A 16,740-nucleotide genomic window follows, 5' to 3' on the forward strand; every position below is an offset into this window, starting at 1 on the left:
ATAAGTAAATAAGTGTGGTTGAGCCAACGTTCACTTGAATGACTAGAAGCCCCCAGGCCTGACAGAAAATAAAGGCAGCTTTTGGCACGCTGATAGTACAATTGATTCCTCATTTGGAAGAAGGAAACAAGCCTACTACGACAGTAAAAGGCTACTGAAACTCAGTTTTCAATTTCAATGCAGTCATCTGCCCTTTTTATCACACTGAACTGTAAGGAGAAGCATTGCAGCCTGGGAGACTGAGCAGTCATACAGTCACCTTTTGAATCAAGTTGAACTTTTCAAGGCCGTAAGATTTACTTCTAGGTACATCGCATTATAGTAATTGAGCTGCAAGATCATCAAGACCAAGCCAAACACACTTAGGGACAGTTTTCTAGCAAGTCAGAAGAATAAAGCACGTGCAGCCATAACTACTCGAGGCAGAGAATGTACAACTTTCTATGCAACAACTGAGTTTTGTTGAGATGAAGGAATATTAACCAAAGACCGTTTAAACTCTCCTATATGTCAAACGAAAACTTTATAGCCTAAGTCACCACACCGGATTTTAATAATCTGAGTTCCCTTTATCATAGGAAATATCTGCGTGCAAGAAAAGAGAGAAAACCTGCAGCTGTTAGGCTGCCAAGCAGTCTTCTGGTGAAGAACCTGCAAAGACTAAACGGGAGCCAGGCACCACCTGGTGGTCAGTAGTAAGTAAATGTAAACGTGCAGCTGAAACATGATGCTATTCCCTCTTGAAACATGGTAATTCCCTCTTCTCCATAAGCAACACTCCAGCAAAGAGGGAGTGAAATCTTCTCCTATCACGATCACGACTGTCAGTTGCATATGACAAATCCCTCTGAAGCTTCTCTAAACAATTAAGTTAAATTTCTTTAACTGCCTTGCTCTCTCTTGTTCATTTGGTGATGCTCTCTGAACATAAAGATTCTTTGGGTTGCTTCCAGTATTTTATATTAAGGAGAGGCACTCTAAATTACACCTGTCAGTCTGTAAATTGCACTGTAACATCTAAATTGAAATTTTCTCTTCCCCTTTTCTTATTGACCAGCTCAGCAGTAAAGGCAAGGCCAAATAAGTTTTTTATTTGAGTCACTCCTGTGATTTTAGATTTGGCTTGATTCTGTTTTGTGCCTGTAGTACCTCGAATTTTCAGGTGGCATCTGATACAATTGCTGGACAGGCCCATATTTTAGCTTCCAAGTTTTATGCAATTGTTCTTTTAATTTCTAATGCTCTTCACTGTATTGAGGGGGAAAAAAAAAAAAAAAAAAGCTTGAGGGAGAAAACCCAAAGTTTTTCCTTTAAGTTTAGCTCTGTTCAGATAATTAACGAGTCTTACTTCCTTGAACAGATTAGTCAAATTCCAAATTTAATTGTGCATGACTTTACACTGTGGACTTATCTATTAAACAGACGAGTAAATAAAGGAAAATGTTATTTATTGTAAAACCACAAAATTAACTAGGTGGCTCATGTGAAACTATGGTACGTAAAACTACATCTAATAACTTTTTTTGGCAAACATTGTAGGATATTTCTTTTTCAATGTATGTAAACAAACACTGGGAGAAATACTGGCTAGAGTTAACTGGAATTTTTCAGTTAATTTCAGCTCATTTCCCACTCTTCTGAAACAGGATCTCACCCACAGGTTTAACACACCAAAAAATATCTTGGGTGCAACTGAGTCAACATCAGAAAATGCACTGTTTGTCTCATTAACAAATACAGCCAGCAACAGCTAATAGGCAACAATGCAACACCCTACCGACTACAGACGCAGTATGGGAGCATGCCACACATCAGTGCACACAGCAGCGATGCCCTACTGAAACAATGCTTTCAATAATTACTTCAGTCAATATCCAGAAATTAAGGAAGCACTGTTAAGAGTCACCCCACACCCTAGCCTGCTAGTCCCATTTCAAAAGCGCCAGCAACTGTTGTTACTACGCGAACAACGGCGATCAGAAACGGAGCGCGAGAGGCACTGAGCACAGAGAAAGCACGGGGAGCCCACGGCGGCCTGCGGGCCGAGCCCCCCGAGCTCCTGGCAGCCACCCCGCACAGCGCCGGCAGCAGGGACGAGGAGCCTCATGAGGCGATTTGTCCTGCCACGGGGCAGGGCGGCCCCGTGTCCACGCCCAGGGAGGAGGGGACGCCGCGGAGAAGTGCCACCGGGCCCCGAGAGCCCACCCGTGACCCCCTTCCCCGCCGGGCGTACAAGGCAGCCGCACCCTCCCCCTGCGCCGCCATCTTCGCGAGGACCAACCTCCCTCCCCGCCCCTGCCGCCCGCGCGCTGCCCGCCGGGAAATGGAGTCTTCACCGGCCCCAGCCGCCCAAGGGCGCGCTGCGGCCGCCCCCAGACTACAAGCACCACAATGCACCGCGCGAGCGGACCGGAAGCCGCCTGGGCAGCAGCTGGTGGCTCCCAGCAGGCCCCGCGCGGGAGCGGTGCCGCACCCTGGGTGATGTAGTTTGTTCATGGAGCAGAGCCCTGTGGTTGCGGCGGGAGGGGCGGCCGAGGGACTACAACTCCCGTCGGGCGGCGCGCCGCGCCGGGGCCGGTTTGTGGGAGGCGGGGGAGCGGTGTTTCTGTCTCGCGGTTGTGGGTGGTGACGGGCTGTGGTAGCGCTGCGTGTCTGTGAAAGTTAAACAAGGACCGCAGAGGGGGAAAGCAAATCTGTGGAGCTCGGTGTAGCGGGGGCGGCGGGTGCCCCGCAGCGCCATGGATAACAGGTGCTATGGCTGCGCGTCCAAATTCACGGTCTTCAAGAAAGAGGCAAGTCTGGCTTAGTGGGTCCCGGAGCGGCCTGTGCTCCCTGGAGACTCGGCTGAGCAGGCCAGAAGCGGCGTGAGCGCCTGCGAGGCAGAGCCCGGGCGGTGCCGCGGGCACCTCCGGCAGCGTGAGGGCTTTAGGTCAGCGTCCAGGCACGCTGCCTGAGGAGCGGCATAGCGTCGTTTTCCTTATTTGTTTCCTGGGCTCTTGTGGCTCCTTAACGCCACTGTATCTTCATAAAGACCACTGTAAAAGAAAAAAAAAAAAGGATTGAATTTGTCATCTGTCTAATCCAATGTTCCGTGGGTATCTCAGAGGAAAGAATCTCCCACCCACTTTGTTAGGCAGGGGGATGATCTGGCATCTCTGATTCCAACAGGAATTACACTCTGGTGGCTGAAGACTGATATCAGTTATATCTGCAGCAGCAGCTAATGATACAGTCCTCCTCAAAATCCGTTTACCTCCAGCTTTATCTCTGGTGCACCTTGGCAAGGCAATTGTTCCTGAATATGGTCATTCAGAGAAATGTGGTGTGTGTGGTGGCTAGGTGATGAAGCCCTGTCCTGCCTCTCTCTTGTATCTCCTCAGTGTGGATGTAAGAACTGCGGACGGGCATTCTGCTCTGGCTGCCTTAGCTTCAGTGCTGTTGTTCCCCGCTGTGGAAACACTCCGCAGAAAGTGTGCAAGCAATGTCATGGAAAACTAACTGGGTAAGGTGGGAGTCTTTCTTCACCCAAAGACAGTGTCCTGCTTTGGTCCCTCATTTTGTGAGAGTCTCTGTGAGAGTCAGGCTGTGCACTTGCCTGCACACACTGCCTGTGCCCTCGAGTTTCAAGCTAGGCCCTTACTGAACTGCTCTTCATGGGCTATTCAGTCAGAACATGTAAGTCAGTGTGTGTGAGGTTGTTCTCCATGGTGACAGTGTAGTCTGAAAGAGCCAATTTTAAATTGTCATGGATAGACCCTGGATGCCTGTGGGTATCCTTGCCACATGGGACCCAGCTAAGCCCCACAGTATTTGTGCCTAGAAAGGTACACCCTTTTGATAACCCTAGCAGTCTTTTCAGCTGTGTAGCAATAGAACAACCTGGCAACAAGATGTGCAAAGTGTTACTTCTGTAGGCAAACAGTGACACAGCTCCTTATTATTGAGAGGTCTCTGTTGCATGTAGCCTGAAGACCTAAATTTTGTAGTGTAAAATCGATTTTCTTTTAAAAGAAAAAAATAATATTTTCACAAACATAACATGTAGGGAGGCTGTTGAAAACAAAAAATGTAATTCAGCAGCAGCTTGTGTTGTACGCATACACAGGTAACGCAAGAGCACAACTTATGCCAGAACCTCTCTCTACCAATTCTGTGTTCTGTCCCTTCTCTTGTATTTCTCTTACTTCTCCTCCCCATTCATTCTCATATAGCAAGGAATTTTCACCAGCAAGTGGGGAATATTCTTGTTCTGCAGTTGTCTAAAGAGAAAGAACCTTATGTTATCAGAGGTCTTTATATTCAGGAGCCAGCGCTTTTGAAGTAGTGCGAGGTTATCAGTGGTGAAAATACAATACTCACAGTCTTTCCTTTTGGAAAACTTCTGATTTCCCTTTACATGTCCAAAGATATTCAGAAAAGAAGTCAGCCTTTCCTCATATTTCTTTTGATTTTTCATATCTGTTTAATGTCAGTACTGTAGAGTTACAGAAGACAAAATTATCCCCCTACTGGACAGCAGATAGATAAGTCACACAGATTGCATGGATGTTCTTCATGCGAAACAGCTTTCAGAACTGAAAACGTTTGGTAGGAAAGCAGTCCAGCAAAAACACTGCCTTCGTTTGTAATTATACAGCCCCTAGCACAGTGCAGATATATTTGTAGCTGTAACTTCTAGGAATGAATAGAATGTACTAACCACCTGACATAAGTGTGAAGTTTAGCTGCTTAACCTGAACACAGTGAGTCAGAACACAGAGTTACACAAGATGTGTTTGTGGTATGCAGTGTTCAGGTATGCTAGATGTCATTATGATACTGCTGGTTATATAACTCTGTTTATAACGTTTCATTTAGAGTTAGGGTTGTGCGCTATATAATTCTGTGTTTGTCGCATGGCATAACTCCTTTCAGAGTGTTCCACTATATTGGAGCTAAATACACTGGGAGTCTTAGCTAACTGTTCTCTATCTGCTTTCTGAACTGGGAGATGCAGGCTGGGGGGGGTGGGGGGGGCAAGGGTACTTCAGCCTCTTTTCTTTTGGAACGCTGATGACTATATTAAATAAATTTTATTCAGACATGAAACAAAGGACTAAAAATGAGGTCCCATGCTGTCCTAGGCAGCTACTACCTTTCCTAAACTGATCACTCTCCATATTAGTGAGGTTATGAAAGGACTATACCAAGAGTTTGATAAACACGTATGGTAATTCCTTTTGGTTTAAAAGAATGGATGACTGAAGCACTGCCAAGACCTTGAGTTTGGAGAGAGCATTATTTTTGCCTTCCAGAGAAGGATCTCAAAGCAGTTCAGCAAAATGGTCACCACCGGAGAACTACAAAAAGTGAGTTGCACTTGCCAAACAACCCATTGGCTTCTGCCACAAGGTAACCTTTCAGGCCCTCTCTCCTCTTCCCCTTACAGGAATCATCGAAAGTGGGTTTTGCAACGTGGGTATTTGCTTGTTCAGAATTAGATTAAGGTTGGAGCTTCTGTTTTGTTGTTTGAGGGTGGGTTTGGTTTGATGTGTGGAAGGGGTTGTTTGTTTTCTTTTGTTTTGTTTTTTTGTTTTTGCTTTTGAGTAGACTCCTGAACAGCCACCTAGTTATGTTCAGCTATGACTGACCATGGTTGGCTCGGAAACAGGAGCCTTGTGCTGAAATATTTTCTGTCTCCTCAAAAATGGTGCTGTGTGTGCTGCTGTGATGAGCTATGATTTTCTTTACTCCTTGGGACTACCTCGTCCTGCCCGTGTGGCAGAGCCTGGTACAGGAGGGAATGGTCTCTGTTCTGTCCCACACTGTTCAACTAATATGTGGGGTTCACAGAGACTGTCTTCATGTCTCATGATTTAAACTTCTGTTCTCAGCTGTGTCATGTCTTTTTCCATCTTTGTCACAGGCGTGTAGCAGCTTTTGAGGCTAAGCAAAATCAGCCGAAAGGGCAGTGGAAGGCAGCTGCGAAACCGGGCCAAGCAGGCTCCAGATACCAGGGACTCTCAAAAGAGGATAGAGCTATTGCAGAGAGACTGGCGAAGCTCAAGGAGGAAAGGAAACCCAGTGAGTTTCAGATGACTCTGGAGATTCCCAGTTTGGGAACGCTGCTAACTGGGAAACATGGAACTGGAGGGAACAGAGAAGTGGTGAGAGAGGAATTCTCTTCAGGGAATCAGAGGGATAAAACTGGTCAGAACAGCTACATCCGGCTAACACAGTGGCTAGATTCTGCAGTGATTCTAGATTAATGTTCTGATTTCTTTGTGTTCCTTGGGGTTTCTCTTGAAATTGCCTCTCAGTTTTGGGGCAGTATGTTACCTGTGAAATCACTTTCTGATTTTCCATTGTTTTGGGTAAAAAAGCCTATGTCAAGCACAGTAGGAGCTGAATGAAATGGGGATCTTTGGCCAAACCATTTTGCAGGTTACCTGTGGGTCATTTTGCTGGACCACACCAGTGCCAGTCTCTGTGGGGCTGTGCTCTGACTGGTTTTGCCTCACAGAGAAGAGAAAAAAGGGATTTTGATCCCATGTTCTTGGACAGCTTTGGGTGCCTGTGGTAGAACAAACTATTTAAAAAATGATTCTTGCTCTTGAAGGGGAAAGACACTCTGCAAAGTGGTTACCTGATTGTGTCGGGAACAGGACTGTGTTCCAGCAGGCTTTTTCCAGTCCAATATGGCAAGGATGCACTAAGGGTTGTGAGAGCGGTGGACTGTACTGCCTAAATGACACATGTATTTCACTGCCTGTCCCTAGTAAGCTGATTGTCAAATGGGGTTACCCCAGCACTCATCTTATGGCTGGGAGATAAATGGCAAAAAAGGCAATGACTCAGGAAAAAACAGGGTAGCAGTTAACATTAGGGTAACCTCCTACTCCCTGCAGCATAACCCCCATTTAGATCAGGGGCTAAGGGAGGTTTTTTCTCAGGTGTCTGGGCCTTGATTCCAGAAAGAGAAATACAGTTTTAAGAAAAAACTTGAAATCATTTGTTTTCAGTAACAGAATAAATCCTTTCCCTGTGTTGGTCTGAATTGCAGAGTCCATCCCTTCTCAAGCTGAGATCGAAGCTAGGCTGGCTGCTCTGAAGGAAGACTGCCGGGGACCTGTTCCATCCACACAGGAAATGGAGGACCGTTTGGCTGTCCTACAGGGGAGAGACCCTCCTTCCCAGGCTCCCAGACCAGTAAGCTCCCTCAGCCCTTTGGCTGGCAAGGTATCCCGAGCGGGCACAGCAGCTGTGGTGTCCCCAGGGATTTCTAAAGTGTGTCAGCCTTTCCTCCTCTTTCACCTTTTTTGCATTCAGGTGGCTCCCTTCAGAAATCTCTCTGCTGCCTGTTTGTGTGATTGTCCTCCAGAAGCAAATGAGCAGCAGTATGCTGCTTCAGTATAAATGCAATCTGTTGCTTTATGTTTAAGTCAAATATAGTTCACGTGTTTGTTTTTAACAGTTGATGCTAAGTTTATTCTCCTCAACAAATTTGTATACCTAAGTGGCCTGGGTTTTGGGGTTTTTTTTTCCCCCCTAAACCTGTTCATATGTGTTTGGGGGCTTATCAGCCCTGCCTTCTAGTTGTATCCTACAGTTGTTACTACATCCCTGCTGGGCAAAATCCTGTTAATTATCCAGAGATGGAAGCACAGAGGTTAAGTGGCTAGCCTGAGATTATAGAGGAAGGTGTTGGATCTGTGCCTTCAAGCCTGTGTGAATCGTTTTGTCCCTGAGAAGTTCTTTCCTTACTCTCCTTTTTCAGCAGTGCTGCACACCCAGCTCTTCCGATATGTTGCAGTGGTGGTTGCTGGCTGGCACTGCTGAGATGGTACTTTATTTACATTGGAGGTAGTGGCAGAACTGGGGTTGGGACTCAGCAGCATCTACTCCTGCACATTCAGTGCCTCGTTGTCTTATTTATGGGACTACAGTTAGAGTCATGGGCATTCAACACCTCTGAGAATGAAACCCTGAAAGCCTCACACCAAATACCCATAAGCTGAGACTCCTAAAATCAGTGGGGGCATCTTTTTATCTTGGCCCCAGCTAGGATCATCATTGTTGCCCGTTTTTTCCTTTGACTGAGTGTACTTCCCTTTCTTCTCATATGCTTTCTCCTATGCCCTCTCCTATGCCCTTCCCCTTGTTTCTTAGATGCACCAGCCCCCTGATTCCAGAAGCCTAGCCCAGCAGACAGATGACCTATTAACTCAGTTGGCTGAGGAAGTCGCTATTGATGAGCGTAACAGTCCAGGAGTCCAGCCTCAAGGTATCTATTTTGGCTTCCAGTGATCTGTCTACTAATGGGTGTGTTGCCATGAGAAGGGAATATATGCTTCCCTATCTAGCTTACAGGTGAGTTTGGTATCCAGTTTGTCCTTCTTTCCCCTTTATGACCTCCAAATTGACCAAGAACAGCCACCCAGCTCCACACTGGGTCTCGTTGTCTCTGCCTGGGAGGTGATTCCTTCTTTTCAGGGTTATATTACTCAGATTGCTCCTCTCTATTTCTGTAAGGTGGCCCTTCCCTAAGGAGGAACTGTTGCTACTTCTAGCACTTCTGTGCTCTGCTAAAAATACGTTAGGATCTGGTATATCGTTGTCTTCCTAGCTAAGGTGTTTTCCATGTAATCTCATTGTAGGGTGCAACCTAGCTCACTTGCTTCTCTCCAAGTATGGTGTGGTTTCAGCTGTGGCATGTCTTCTCCCATTATTACCCCAATTAGTTGAGAGCAACAAGGTGCTCCCGTGCCATTGCTTTAGTGGTGTTGGCTGTGCCCAGGGAACGCTGCTACTGAGTCACCAGCATGTTCTGTGTGTCTGTTTGCAGCTGCTAGGGGCCAAACCTTGAATGATCTCAATCGGGAAAGCGAAGGTGGAGTTTGCCCTGCAAATCTGGACCCAAAACAGCTAGAAGAAGAGAAGAATAAACTTCTGGCAGAGGCCGCTTCTGAACTGCGGGAAGAGAACACTAGGCAGGAGAAGATCCTACAAGTGGCCAAGAGATTGGCAGCACTCAGAGGCCAGGACCCAGAGAAAGGTGGGTAGCAGAGGAGAATACAGTGCTAAGAGAGCTAACCAAGTTCCTGTGACAGAGAATTTTTTTTCTTTTTTGAGAGTCTCTGATACGTTTAATTCCTCTCTGTTCTGCAGGAAGCAGACCGGGATTTGATTGTGTGTGTAAAGTTGTATGGCTTAGTCCGTCATGAAATCAGTACAAGAGCTCTTATTTGAGGCTCGAGGCTGGAGCTGTAAGGGCAGACTCCTTTGTCTTACGCCTTTCTTTCAGATAATTCTAGCATGCTCTGGTGAGGTTAATAAGGCTTTTTTAAAAACAAGGCTCTTCCTTTTTTCCTTCCCCCTTCTGACATTAAAAACAAGCAAACAGTAATGCCCCCTTTGAAGAGTCTGGAAAGGAGCTGTCTGTCTATGTCAGAGCCAGAGCGCGAATCTCTGTGGGGCTCACCTGACAGAGGATGGTCTCTAGAACATGAATGGGCATATGAGGTGGGTGTGGGTCGTGATCTCGTCTGCCTGTTACTCCTGCAGTTACTTTGGAAAACTATAAGCTCCCTGACAGCGATGAGGAAGTGGATGAGGAGGAAGCCATTCTGAGAGTGCTAAAACAGGTCAGAAGTGGCCACTGTGGCCTTGTTTACCTTCCTCTTAATCATGCCCCCCCCCCTTTTTTTTTTGTTATCTGGTGAGTATGCAAAGGATGTGTCTCTGTCCCTGGGCAGAGTCTCATCTCTCCCCCTCGATGCTTTTCTGTTGCTAACTACCGTGAGTCCATTCAGCTGCAGGAGATACAAAGGCTTTACTACTAATCTGTTGTATTCACTTTCTCATTCATGCTTAGGGTCTCTTCTGGGGTGTATCTGCCCTCCAACCCTGTCCCAAACCTGCTGGTGCTTCCTTGCTTCTTGTTCTATCTCTTCCCCCACCGAGCTGGAGCATGGATGATGAGACATGGATTTTTTTAGCACAACTCGTGCCTCGACTTCTCTCTGAAATGTCTGTGGGTTGTTTTGCAGGCAGATAAGAGCTTGCCCTGCTTGTGTTCTTGGCTGGTGACAGACCACACAAGTGGTCTCTCCCCAGCATGATGTGGAGGGTCTGCTGACAGCTGCACTGCAAGGCAGAATGTATTAGCTGAGGCTTCCTGCTGCCAGGCTGACTGTTCACAGCGTACGCACAGTGTTCAGAGTGTGGACAGATTGAGCTCGCATCTGTCAGGAGTATACCACATAAGCATATTTGGACTCATCTCCAGTTACTGCATGTGGGCAAGGAGAAGGGAAGGAAGTTTAGAGCCTAGAATGAGGCTCCCGAAGGTGTTTGAAACATCAAGCTTCTTGCTTTCCTTTGTTACCAGCTCACAGAGGAAGCAGCCCTGGATGAAGCAAGTGGCTTCAATATTCCTCCAGATCAGAACACCCAACCAGGACCCTCACAACAGAACCTACCTAAGAAAGCAAAGCAAAAGGTCAGTGAACTGGCCAGGATCTCTTGGAGTGACATGTTCCAGGGTCCCAGGAGAGTACAGCTCTGCAGGAAGTCTGCTGTATCCCTGGCTTAGGTGCAGGAAAAAAAAACCCAGCAAGCTTCCCCCGGGCAGAGAAGCTGAGAAGGCAAATGTCTCAGCTGCTTCTGCAAGGCTCATCAGCCCTGAGCACAGGTGTGAATCATCTTGTACTTCTTTTAAAAGGAATTGCTCTCTGGAATCTAATTCCTTTCACGCTGGCTTTTTGCTGGATGGGATGATGTTCTCTAAAGCCAGAGAAGCTGATTGACATAGGTGTGGTGAGGTGGATATTAGAAAAGGGATTTTTAACCCACCAGTATAATTAAACAGAAAAAGCTGTGGTCTAGTACCATAGAGCCTGATCCAGGGTGAGTGGGGGGTTTGCCACTGCTTTCAGCAGATGCAGAATAGCATCTCCAGATAGTAATCTAGAGATTACTATCTGGAGTAAGTGCCTATGTTCTCTTATAACATCAAAGGAAGGAATTAGTAACAAGGTATCAAATGCTCAGAATGGATTCCACCCTATTATGGAGACACATACATCTTCTCTAATGTGTATCATGAGAATTAAATGGACCTGTGATCACAGACAGCTGACAGGCCTGTCCCTGGTGGAAGAAGTTATTTAATGGTAAATGTTATTGAAAACATCCATCTCATAGGTATGCCACCTTGCACTTTTGGAATCACTGATGTAAATACTAGTGCCATCTTTTTTTCTGTTGTGTTAGGAACCTGCCTTTGCCAGTGCTCTGGCATGTGTCCCAATGTGCACATGACTGTTCATTTCGGTAAGGGCCCTCTGTAAAGCAGAAGGAGATAAGGAAGACTTTATGGATAGATTTTAGACCATCATTTTGGAAGATCTTTTCAGCCCAGCCTCAGGTACAGATCAGTCATAGGAGCCTTTGGCAAATCATTTGCTTTGTGCCTCAGTTTTGTTTCTGTAACATGGAGAAAATGATACACTACTCCTTCACTGCTGCTTTCCCTTCACACCCAGACCCTTTCAGCAAAACTGCTTGATCACTTGCCTTTGCGGCAGCCATTGCCTGTCGCTGGGTATTGCTGTAGTGGCTGCCAGATGATCTGGGCTCCAGCTTTTAGCACAGGGCAGACAATGTTGTTGTATATTGTTGTAGATGCTGAATGAGGATGAATAGCTGTTTACCATCCAGGCAATACAGATTCATGAGCAAATGCAAGTGAGTGTCTTTGATTTTTATTTAACAGTCTAGACACATACATATGCAGCCTAACCTTGGGCACCAGGCCAGTTCATCTCTCAGATTTCAGGATCAGTAGAGAATGAACAGTCTTGGACAGTACATGTCATTGTGGTCACCATGTATTATAATGGAAGTCCTGTATGTCTCTGTTGCGGTTTGAATTCGACGTCTCTGTTTTATTCCTGAGGTAGAGCCAGACTTCAGCCACCATGGCTCTTGCCAAGTCAGAAGATAGTGATGAGGAGGAGTTACCCTGGTGCTGTATCTGCAATGAGGATGCCACTTTGCGCTGCCATGGCTGTGACGGGGACCTCTACTGCAAGCGCTGCTTTCGGTAACTCCCACCACTCTTCTTGATCTGAGAGGCAGGTCATAGGGAAGCTTGGCCACTTGTATGTATTCTTCCTTTTGGGCAGAAGAGCGGAGAGCAGGAAGGGAGATATGAGGAATCCAAGAGTGAACTGAATGCTAGTCCTTGAAGGAAATAGTTTGTGAGATTAGTTTTTACCCCTGGCTTTAGGGACTAAACTGGCCCTGGGTGGAAATGTTCCTTCTGTGCTGCTCCAGTATATGTTTGGGCACATTGTGTGAGTGTCTTCTGGAACAGCTGATGTGCTGCATTGCATGGGACAGGATAAGTAAGAACGCTGTTCAGCAGTCCTGTGGCTTATTAATGAAACTGATGAATGATCTGGGCTGGATTCTCACAGGAGGTGAGGTCAGATAGTATAAATTCCTGAGGCTTTTCTTAGGTTGAGACCCTGCAGGTCTTAAACCACATAAAAACGTCTTGTTGCTGAAATGTGTCTGGAAGAACCTTATTCCCTCAGTCATGTCTTGCAGTAGCTACAGTCTTAGTTCTTGAACATCTGTAGCTTGATTTCTGACAAAAAGTTGTATGTCTCTAGTTTTGGATGTTAATTCCCTTGCATACAAAGCTGTTCCTCACAGCTTGCATGGCTTCTCTTTGTCATGCCTCAAAAGCATTAGAGTTGACTCAGTTGTCAGGTTAGTGCTGGTAGACATTTAGATGCTCTCCCATACTCTTACGTGCGTTCTGTTATTTCCTGCAGAAGGTTTTGCAAGGAGATGGGGATGGAGTGGGGGAGAACATATTAAAGTGCAAGGAAACATGTGACTGGCAACGCCAGATGTTTAAAAAACAAAAAGAAAAAAAGAACAGCTCAGACAGACAGCTTCGGTAAAAGCAGAATCAGCAGACTGGCAGGAGAGTGAGCACAACAGTTGCACGCTACAAATGAGAGCTGGTGTCTTACTCAACCCTGCCTGCTTCTAAGCATGGTTAAGACAACTGCCACTATACTGCAATTTAGCCACAGCAATCATTTTTCAGGGTTTATGGAGCAGACTGCCGTTTCGGCTGTTGTCATGGGAGTTGCTAATACACTCGGGAATCACAGCCATAGTGCTGAAAATGAGCCATCGACTATGTGAATCTCTAAAAAGGGAAGGAGATGGAGAGGCCTACTGCCATTTCCCATTCCAGTAGTTGAGGATGAGCAGACCTTTCTGGCTCTCCACAGAGCACCTTAGAGGTTTCTATTACAAGCAAATATCTCAGGTGGTCAGTCCACATGGATGTCAGTGGGGTCCTCTCAGCTAGCCCTTGAGATAGGTTTCTATTAAGGGGTGCTGGGAGATGTCTTGTGCAGTGTCTTAGGATGGGTGCCATGCCTCGGTATTTTCTCCTCACTGCAGTTTGTGTTTACTTCTCAGAGAAGGCCATGATGAGTTTGATCTGAAGGACCACCACATCTCCCGCTATCGTCTTCCTTCTAAACAGAAGTGATCGCGCTCCTTATGGGGAGAAAAGGAGATGGAGAACTGGAAAGGAGAGAGAGTTGGCCAGATGGGAAGAGTAAAAGTGGTTTTGCAGCCAAAATGGGTGATGTCTTGGACAGTTAAAGGACATGCTGTAATCTGAGAGAAGCTTGGAGTGTGTGTAACTTTTTGTCCTCAGGAAAACAGCTAGAGGAGTGCTGGGTTTGCAGTGCATGCATGGGATAAATGAGGACTTGATGCAAGGAGATGGATGTGAGTCTTCAAATACAGACAATAAGGCAATGTGGGTCGCGGTATAGATGTGTGTTTAAGGTGGTACTGGCTGACTGATAAATAACTTCTTGCTTTTGCTAACAGCTCACACATCAGTTCAACAGGCAGCAAAGCACTTTGCACTAAGAAAACTATCTAGATCTTGATCACATGTCTAATGAGAATTTCCAAAGCATAATAAAATGTATTTACAGAGGCCTGTGGAAGTCTCCCTGGGGAATGCCTGATAACCCTTTCCAAATTGTCAGCCTCATGTAGTGGGATCTCAGTCCTAGTGCCATGTGGCTCAGGCAATGAAATGAAACATTGTGAAGCTGCCAAAAATGTTTCTGTGGTATTGCTGGAAAGGTGCAGGGGAATTGCACTCCAATGATGGTTACTCTGCCTTGTTGGGCGGTGCTGCTTGTGTAGTTGAAGAATGCTTTCCGGTACTGGAAAGGTAATCCGGTACAGATAAATGGCACTGTGAGCAGTAGTGGCTGTGTGTTGTAAGTTACATGTAGTCTGTAAGAGCTGCACGTTAGTCTGCAAGAGTTGTGTGTTAGTCTGAAAGCAGAGCTTGACTCTCATTATTAGGTCCCCTGGTAGATGAAAGAAATTACATGTTTTATGTTCTTTATCTGGCTATGAGAGGAGCTCATTTTAATATGCTTACATCCCTCCCTGGAGATAGTCCTGATGCAAATGGCACACACTAGTGACCAAAACACCCAGAATTGCTCCAAATACCTGACTAAACTTTCATTAAATTACCTTTACTATCCCATAAGGGTGGGCTCTTCCCAGGACTATGATGTGACTTCTAAGGCAGCTGTCTAAGGCTGACAAATTCCAGCAGTAGCAAAAAATGAAGAATTTGTCTTTGATAGAGAACATCTGATGACTCTTGCCTGTCTGGTTTGACGTTGCCACTCCCAGCTGTCTGGCGTGCCTCTGTGCTGAAGGTCACTGCCTCTAAATGAGTTGGCAAAACAAAGCTTTTGCCTGCACCTCAGCCACCCCTGGTCAGAGCACAGCAAATAACTTAAACTACCCCCGAAGGCAGGTTTGTGCTAACGTGCTGGACTGGATCAGGGGCTTCAGCAGTAGCCTCTATCACAGACAGTATGGATTAGTAATATTGCAGGTTACCCCAGCAAGAATCGCTAGAGTATCTTGCGATGCCCTTAGAACACTTTGTTAGGAAGGGATGTCAAAACCTGACTCTTGTGAAGGCTATTCCTTCTCCTGACAGTACTTACTTCACCATTCTCTCTCTTTAGGACAGGCAGATAGGAAAGCTACTGAGTTGTTCTGATGCAAGAGCTGAACAACAAGGCCTGTGTTACACAAAACGTAAGTAGATGGTTACTGCCCTGAAGAGCTTGCAGTCTTAGAAATGAAAACAAAATGCAGTTCTGGGCTCTTGATATTCTAGGAATTACACTTTTTCATAGCTCTTTGACCAGGTTAATTGGTCTGACAGCTAGACAGCCCACTAGAAATTGTCTTAGGTTGAATCTTTTGCATCTTGCAAGTACTGGAGAAGATACAAGTATCTGCTCTAATATGTCCTCCAAACCTAGGACTGAGCTACTCTGTTCTTGCTGAAACCCTTTGTGCTTCAGCCCCAGTCCCAAGCAGTCAAGAGACATTTCAATCATTAGTTTTACAGCGGCTTCTCTTCAGTATCTCAGTGTGAGCTGGAAAGTTACTTGCCACATTTTGAATGCTCTTGCTTCATCAACCACAAGCAAACTTTGAGCTTCTTGTACAGTTAGGCAGCCTGAGTCCTTTAAGTCCTGCCTCGTGCACCTTGGTAATGAAACAGTGGATTGCAGCCTGAAGCAGCTTATTTAGGTTCCCATATTGGTTTCTGTGGGCTCATCCCAAGAATCCAGAAATGCACCCAGCCGAGGACCTAAAATAGGACCTAAAATAGTCATGCATGGAAGAGTCTGTTCAGTTACATGCACACACACATGCTGACTCTTCCCCCTGCACCACTAATGGACATTCTTGTGGCTTCTGCGCTTTCTGCATATAATTAGTCATTTCAGTGGTAGCCCAATCACTTTCCCCTTGACAAGCCATTCAGTGTTCTAGCTCTTGCCTTGGTCGCCCCCATGTCAGAGAAGTAGGAGGGTTATTTAGATCAGCTGACTGCAGAAAGCAAATCTAGCTTGATTTCTCATTGTGAAATAGGAATGCTGCGTGACCTTTAACCGAGCAGTGAGCTTTTAGCTGCGTTGCTTACTCCCTCTCCTTAGCTTTGAAAGGGTATTGGTACACCAATAAAGATACTGGTAAACTATCAGCTCCTCACAGGCCAATAGGACTTCAGTCTTAGCTGTTCTAGAACTGAAGAGAAGCTGGGTAGTACAAGAGAGAGAATCAGCTCTACGCCTTTGCTTCTGTCTTTATAGCAGACCACGAGGGCACAAGAGGATTTTCTTTCTCTCTCAAAATATTTTATATCTGAACTATCAAATGTAGACCCTTCCCAAAAAGAATTTAAAAGAATGCTAAATACACGAGGTTGAAGTCATATTGGCTTACAAAGAGATGTCTCAGCTTAGCTAAACTGCATTAACATGCATTTGCTGTGGTATGAGAGCGTGCACCTTGTTTCAACTGCTGTAATGTGATCATGTGTCCAAATGTAGTGAACCTGAATATTTTAAAAGGGAATATAAGTGTTGCTCATAACTAAGGAAGAAAGATGCGTTTAAGGCTATCTTATACACACTGGTGTAGACCTTCAATTAGAAAAAAACACTAACCTTGACACATTCTGAGTTATCTTGGTATACGCAAGAGGGCAAAGTTTCTTTCAACAAACATTCTTAAGCAATATCTGCATACCAAACATTGTATTGTAGCCTTACACTGACGATGGTTCTGAGAAACAGTAAAATAAGTTAATTGGAAGCA

At 45.7% G+C, this 16,740-nt stretch overlaps 2 protein-coding genes across 16 annotated transcripts in view; one reads left to right on the forward strand and one right to left on the reverse strand.

Moving 5' to 3' along the window:
- Positions 1-16,740, reverse strand: part of PPP1R14D (protein phosphatase 1 regulatory inhibitor subunit 14D) — a 35,218-nt gene that overhangs the window by 5,699 nt on the left and 12,779 nt on the right. For 2 of the 10 annotated variants that reach the window (XR_011141465.1, XR_011141466.1), the window contains exons 4-5: positions 4,185-4,259; positions 2,247-3,035 (exon numbers count right to left, since the gene is read on the reverse strand). Coding sequence is in view for 1 of the 10 variants with exons in the window: in XM_068945876.1 (XP_068801977.1) it covers positions 4,074-4,259 (186 nt within the window). In the remaining 9 variants the exon portion in view is untranslated. Of the gene's footprint in view, positions 1-1,149; positions 1,249-2,205; positions 3,036-3,514; positions 4,260-16,740 lie in introns of those variants that run through there. The other 8 variants (XR_011141462.1, XR_011141463.1, XR_011141464.1 and 5 more) reach the window with 6 other exon arrangements.
- On the forward strand, positions 2,608-14,023 carry ZFYVE19 (zinc finger FYVE-type containing 19). 6 transcript variants are annotated; one of them, XM_009684618.2, is made up of 11 exons: positions 2,608-2,792; positions 3,381-3,502; positions 5,295-5,348; positions 5,906-6,063; positions 7,043-7,188; positions 8,149-8,263; positions 8,825-9,034; positions 9,544-9,623; positions 10,370-10,480; positions 11,943-12,085; positions 13,489-14,023. In XM_009684618.2, exons 1-11 carry the CDS (start codon positions 2,739-2,741, stop codon positions 13,559-13,561), a joined length of 1,266 nt encoding a protein of 421 aa, XP_009682913.1. In that variant the 5' UTR covers positions 2,608-2,738; the 3' UTR covers positions 13,562-14,023. The 6 variants fall into 6 exon arrangements, 4 of the variants coding, with proteins under 4 accessions (XP_009682913.1, XP_068801975.1, XP_009682915.1 ...); XR_011141461.1 differs by having other exon boundaries at positions 2,654-2,792; positions 11,939-12,085; XR_695591.2 differs by lacking the exons at positions 11,943-12,085; positions 13,489-14,023 and adding exons at positions 11,254-11,407; positions 11,665-11,727 and having other exon boundaries at positions 2,654-2,792.

Source organism: Struthio camelus, chromosome 5 (assembly GCF_040807025.1).
Source record: "Struthio camelus isolate bStrCam1 chromosome 5, bStrCam1.hap1, whole genome shotgun sequence".
Classification (NCBI taxonomy): domain Eukaryota; kingdom Metazoa; phylum Chordata; class Aves; order Struthioniformes; family Struthionidae; genus Struthio; species Struthio camelus.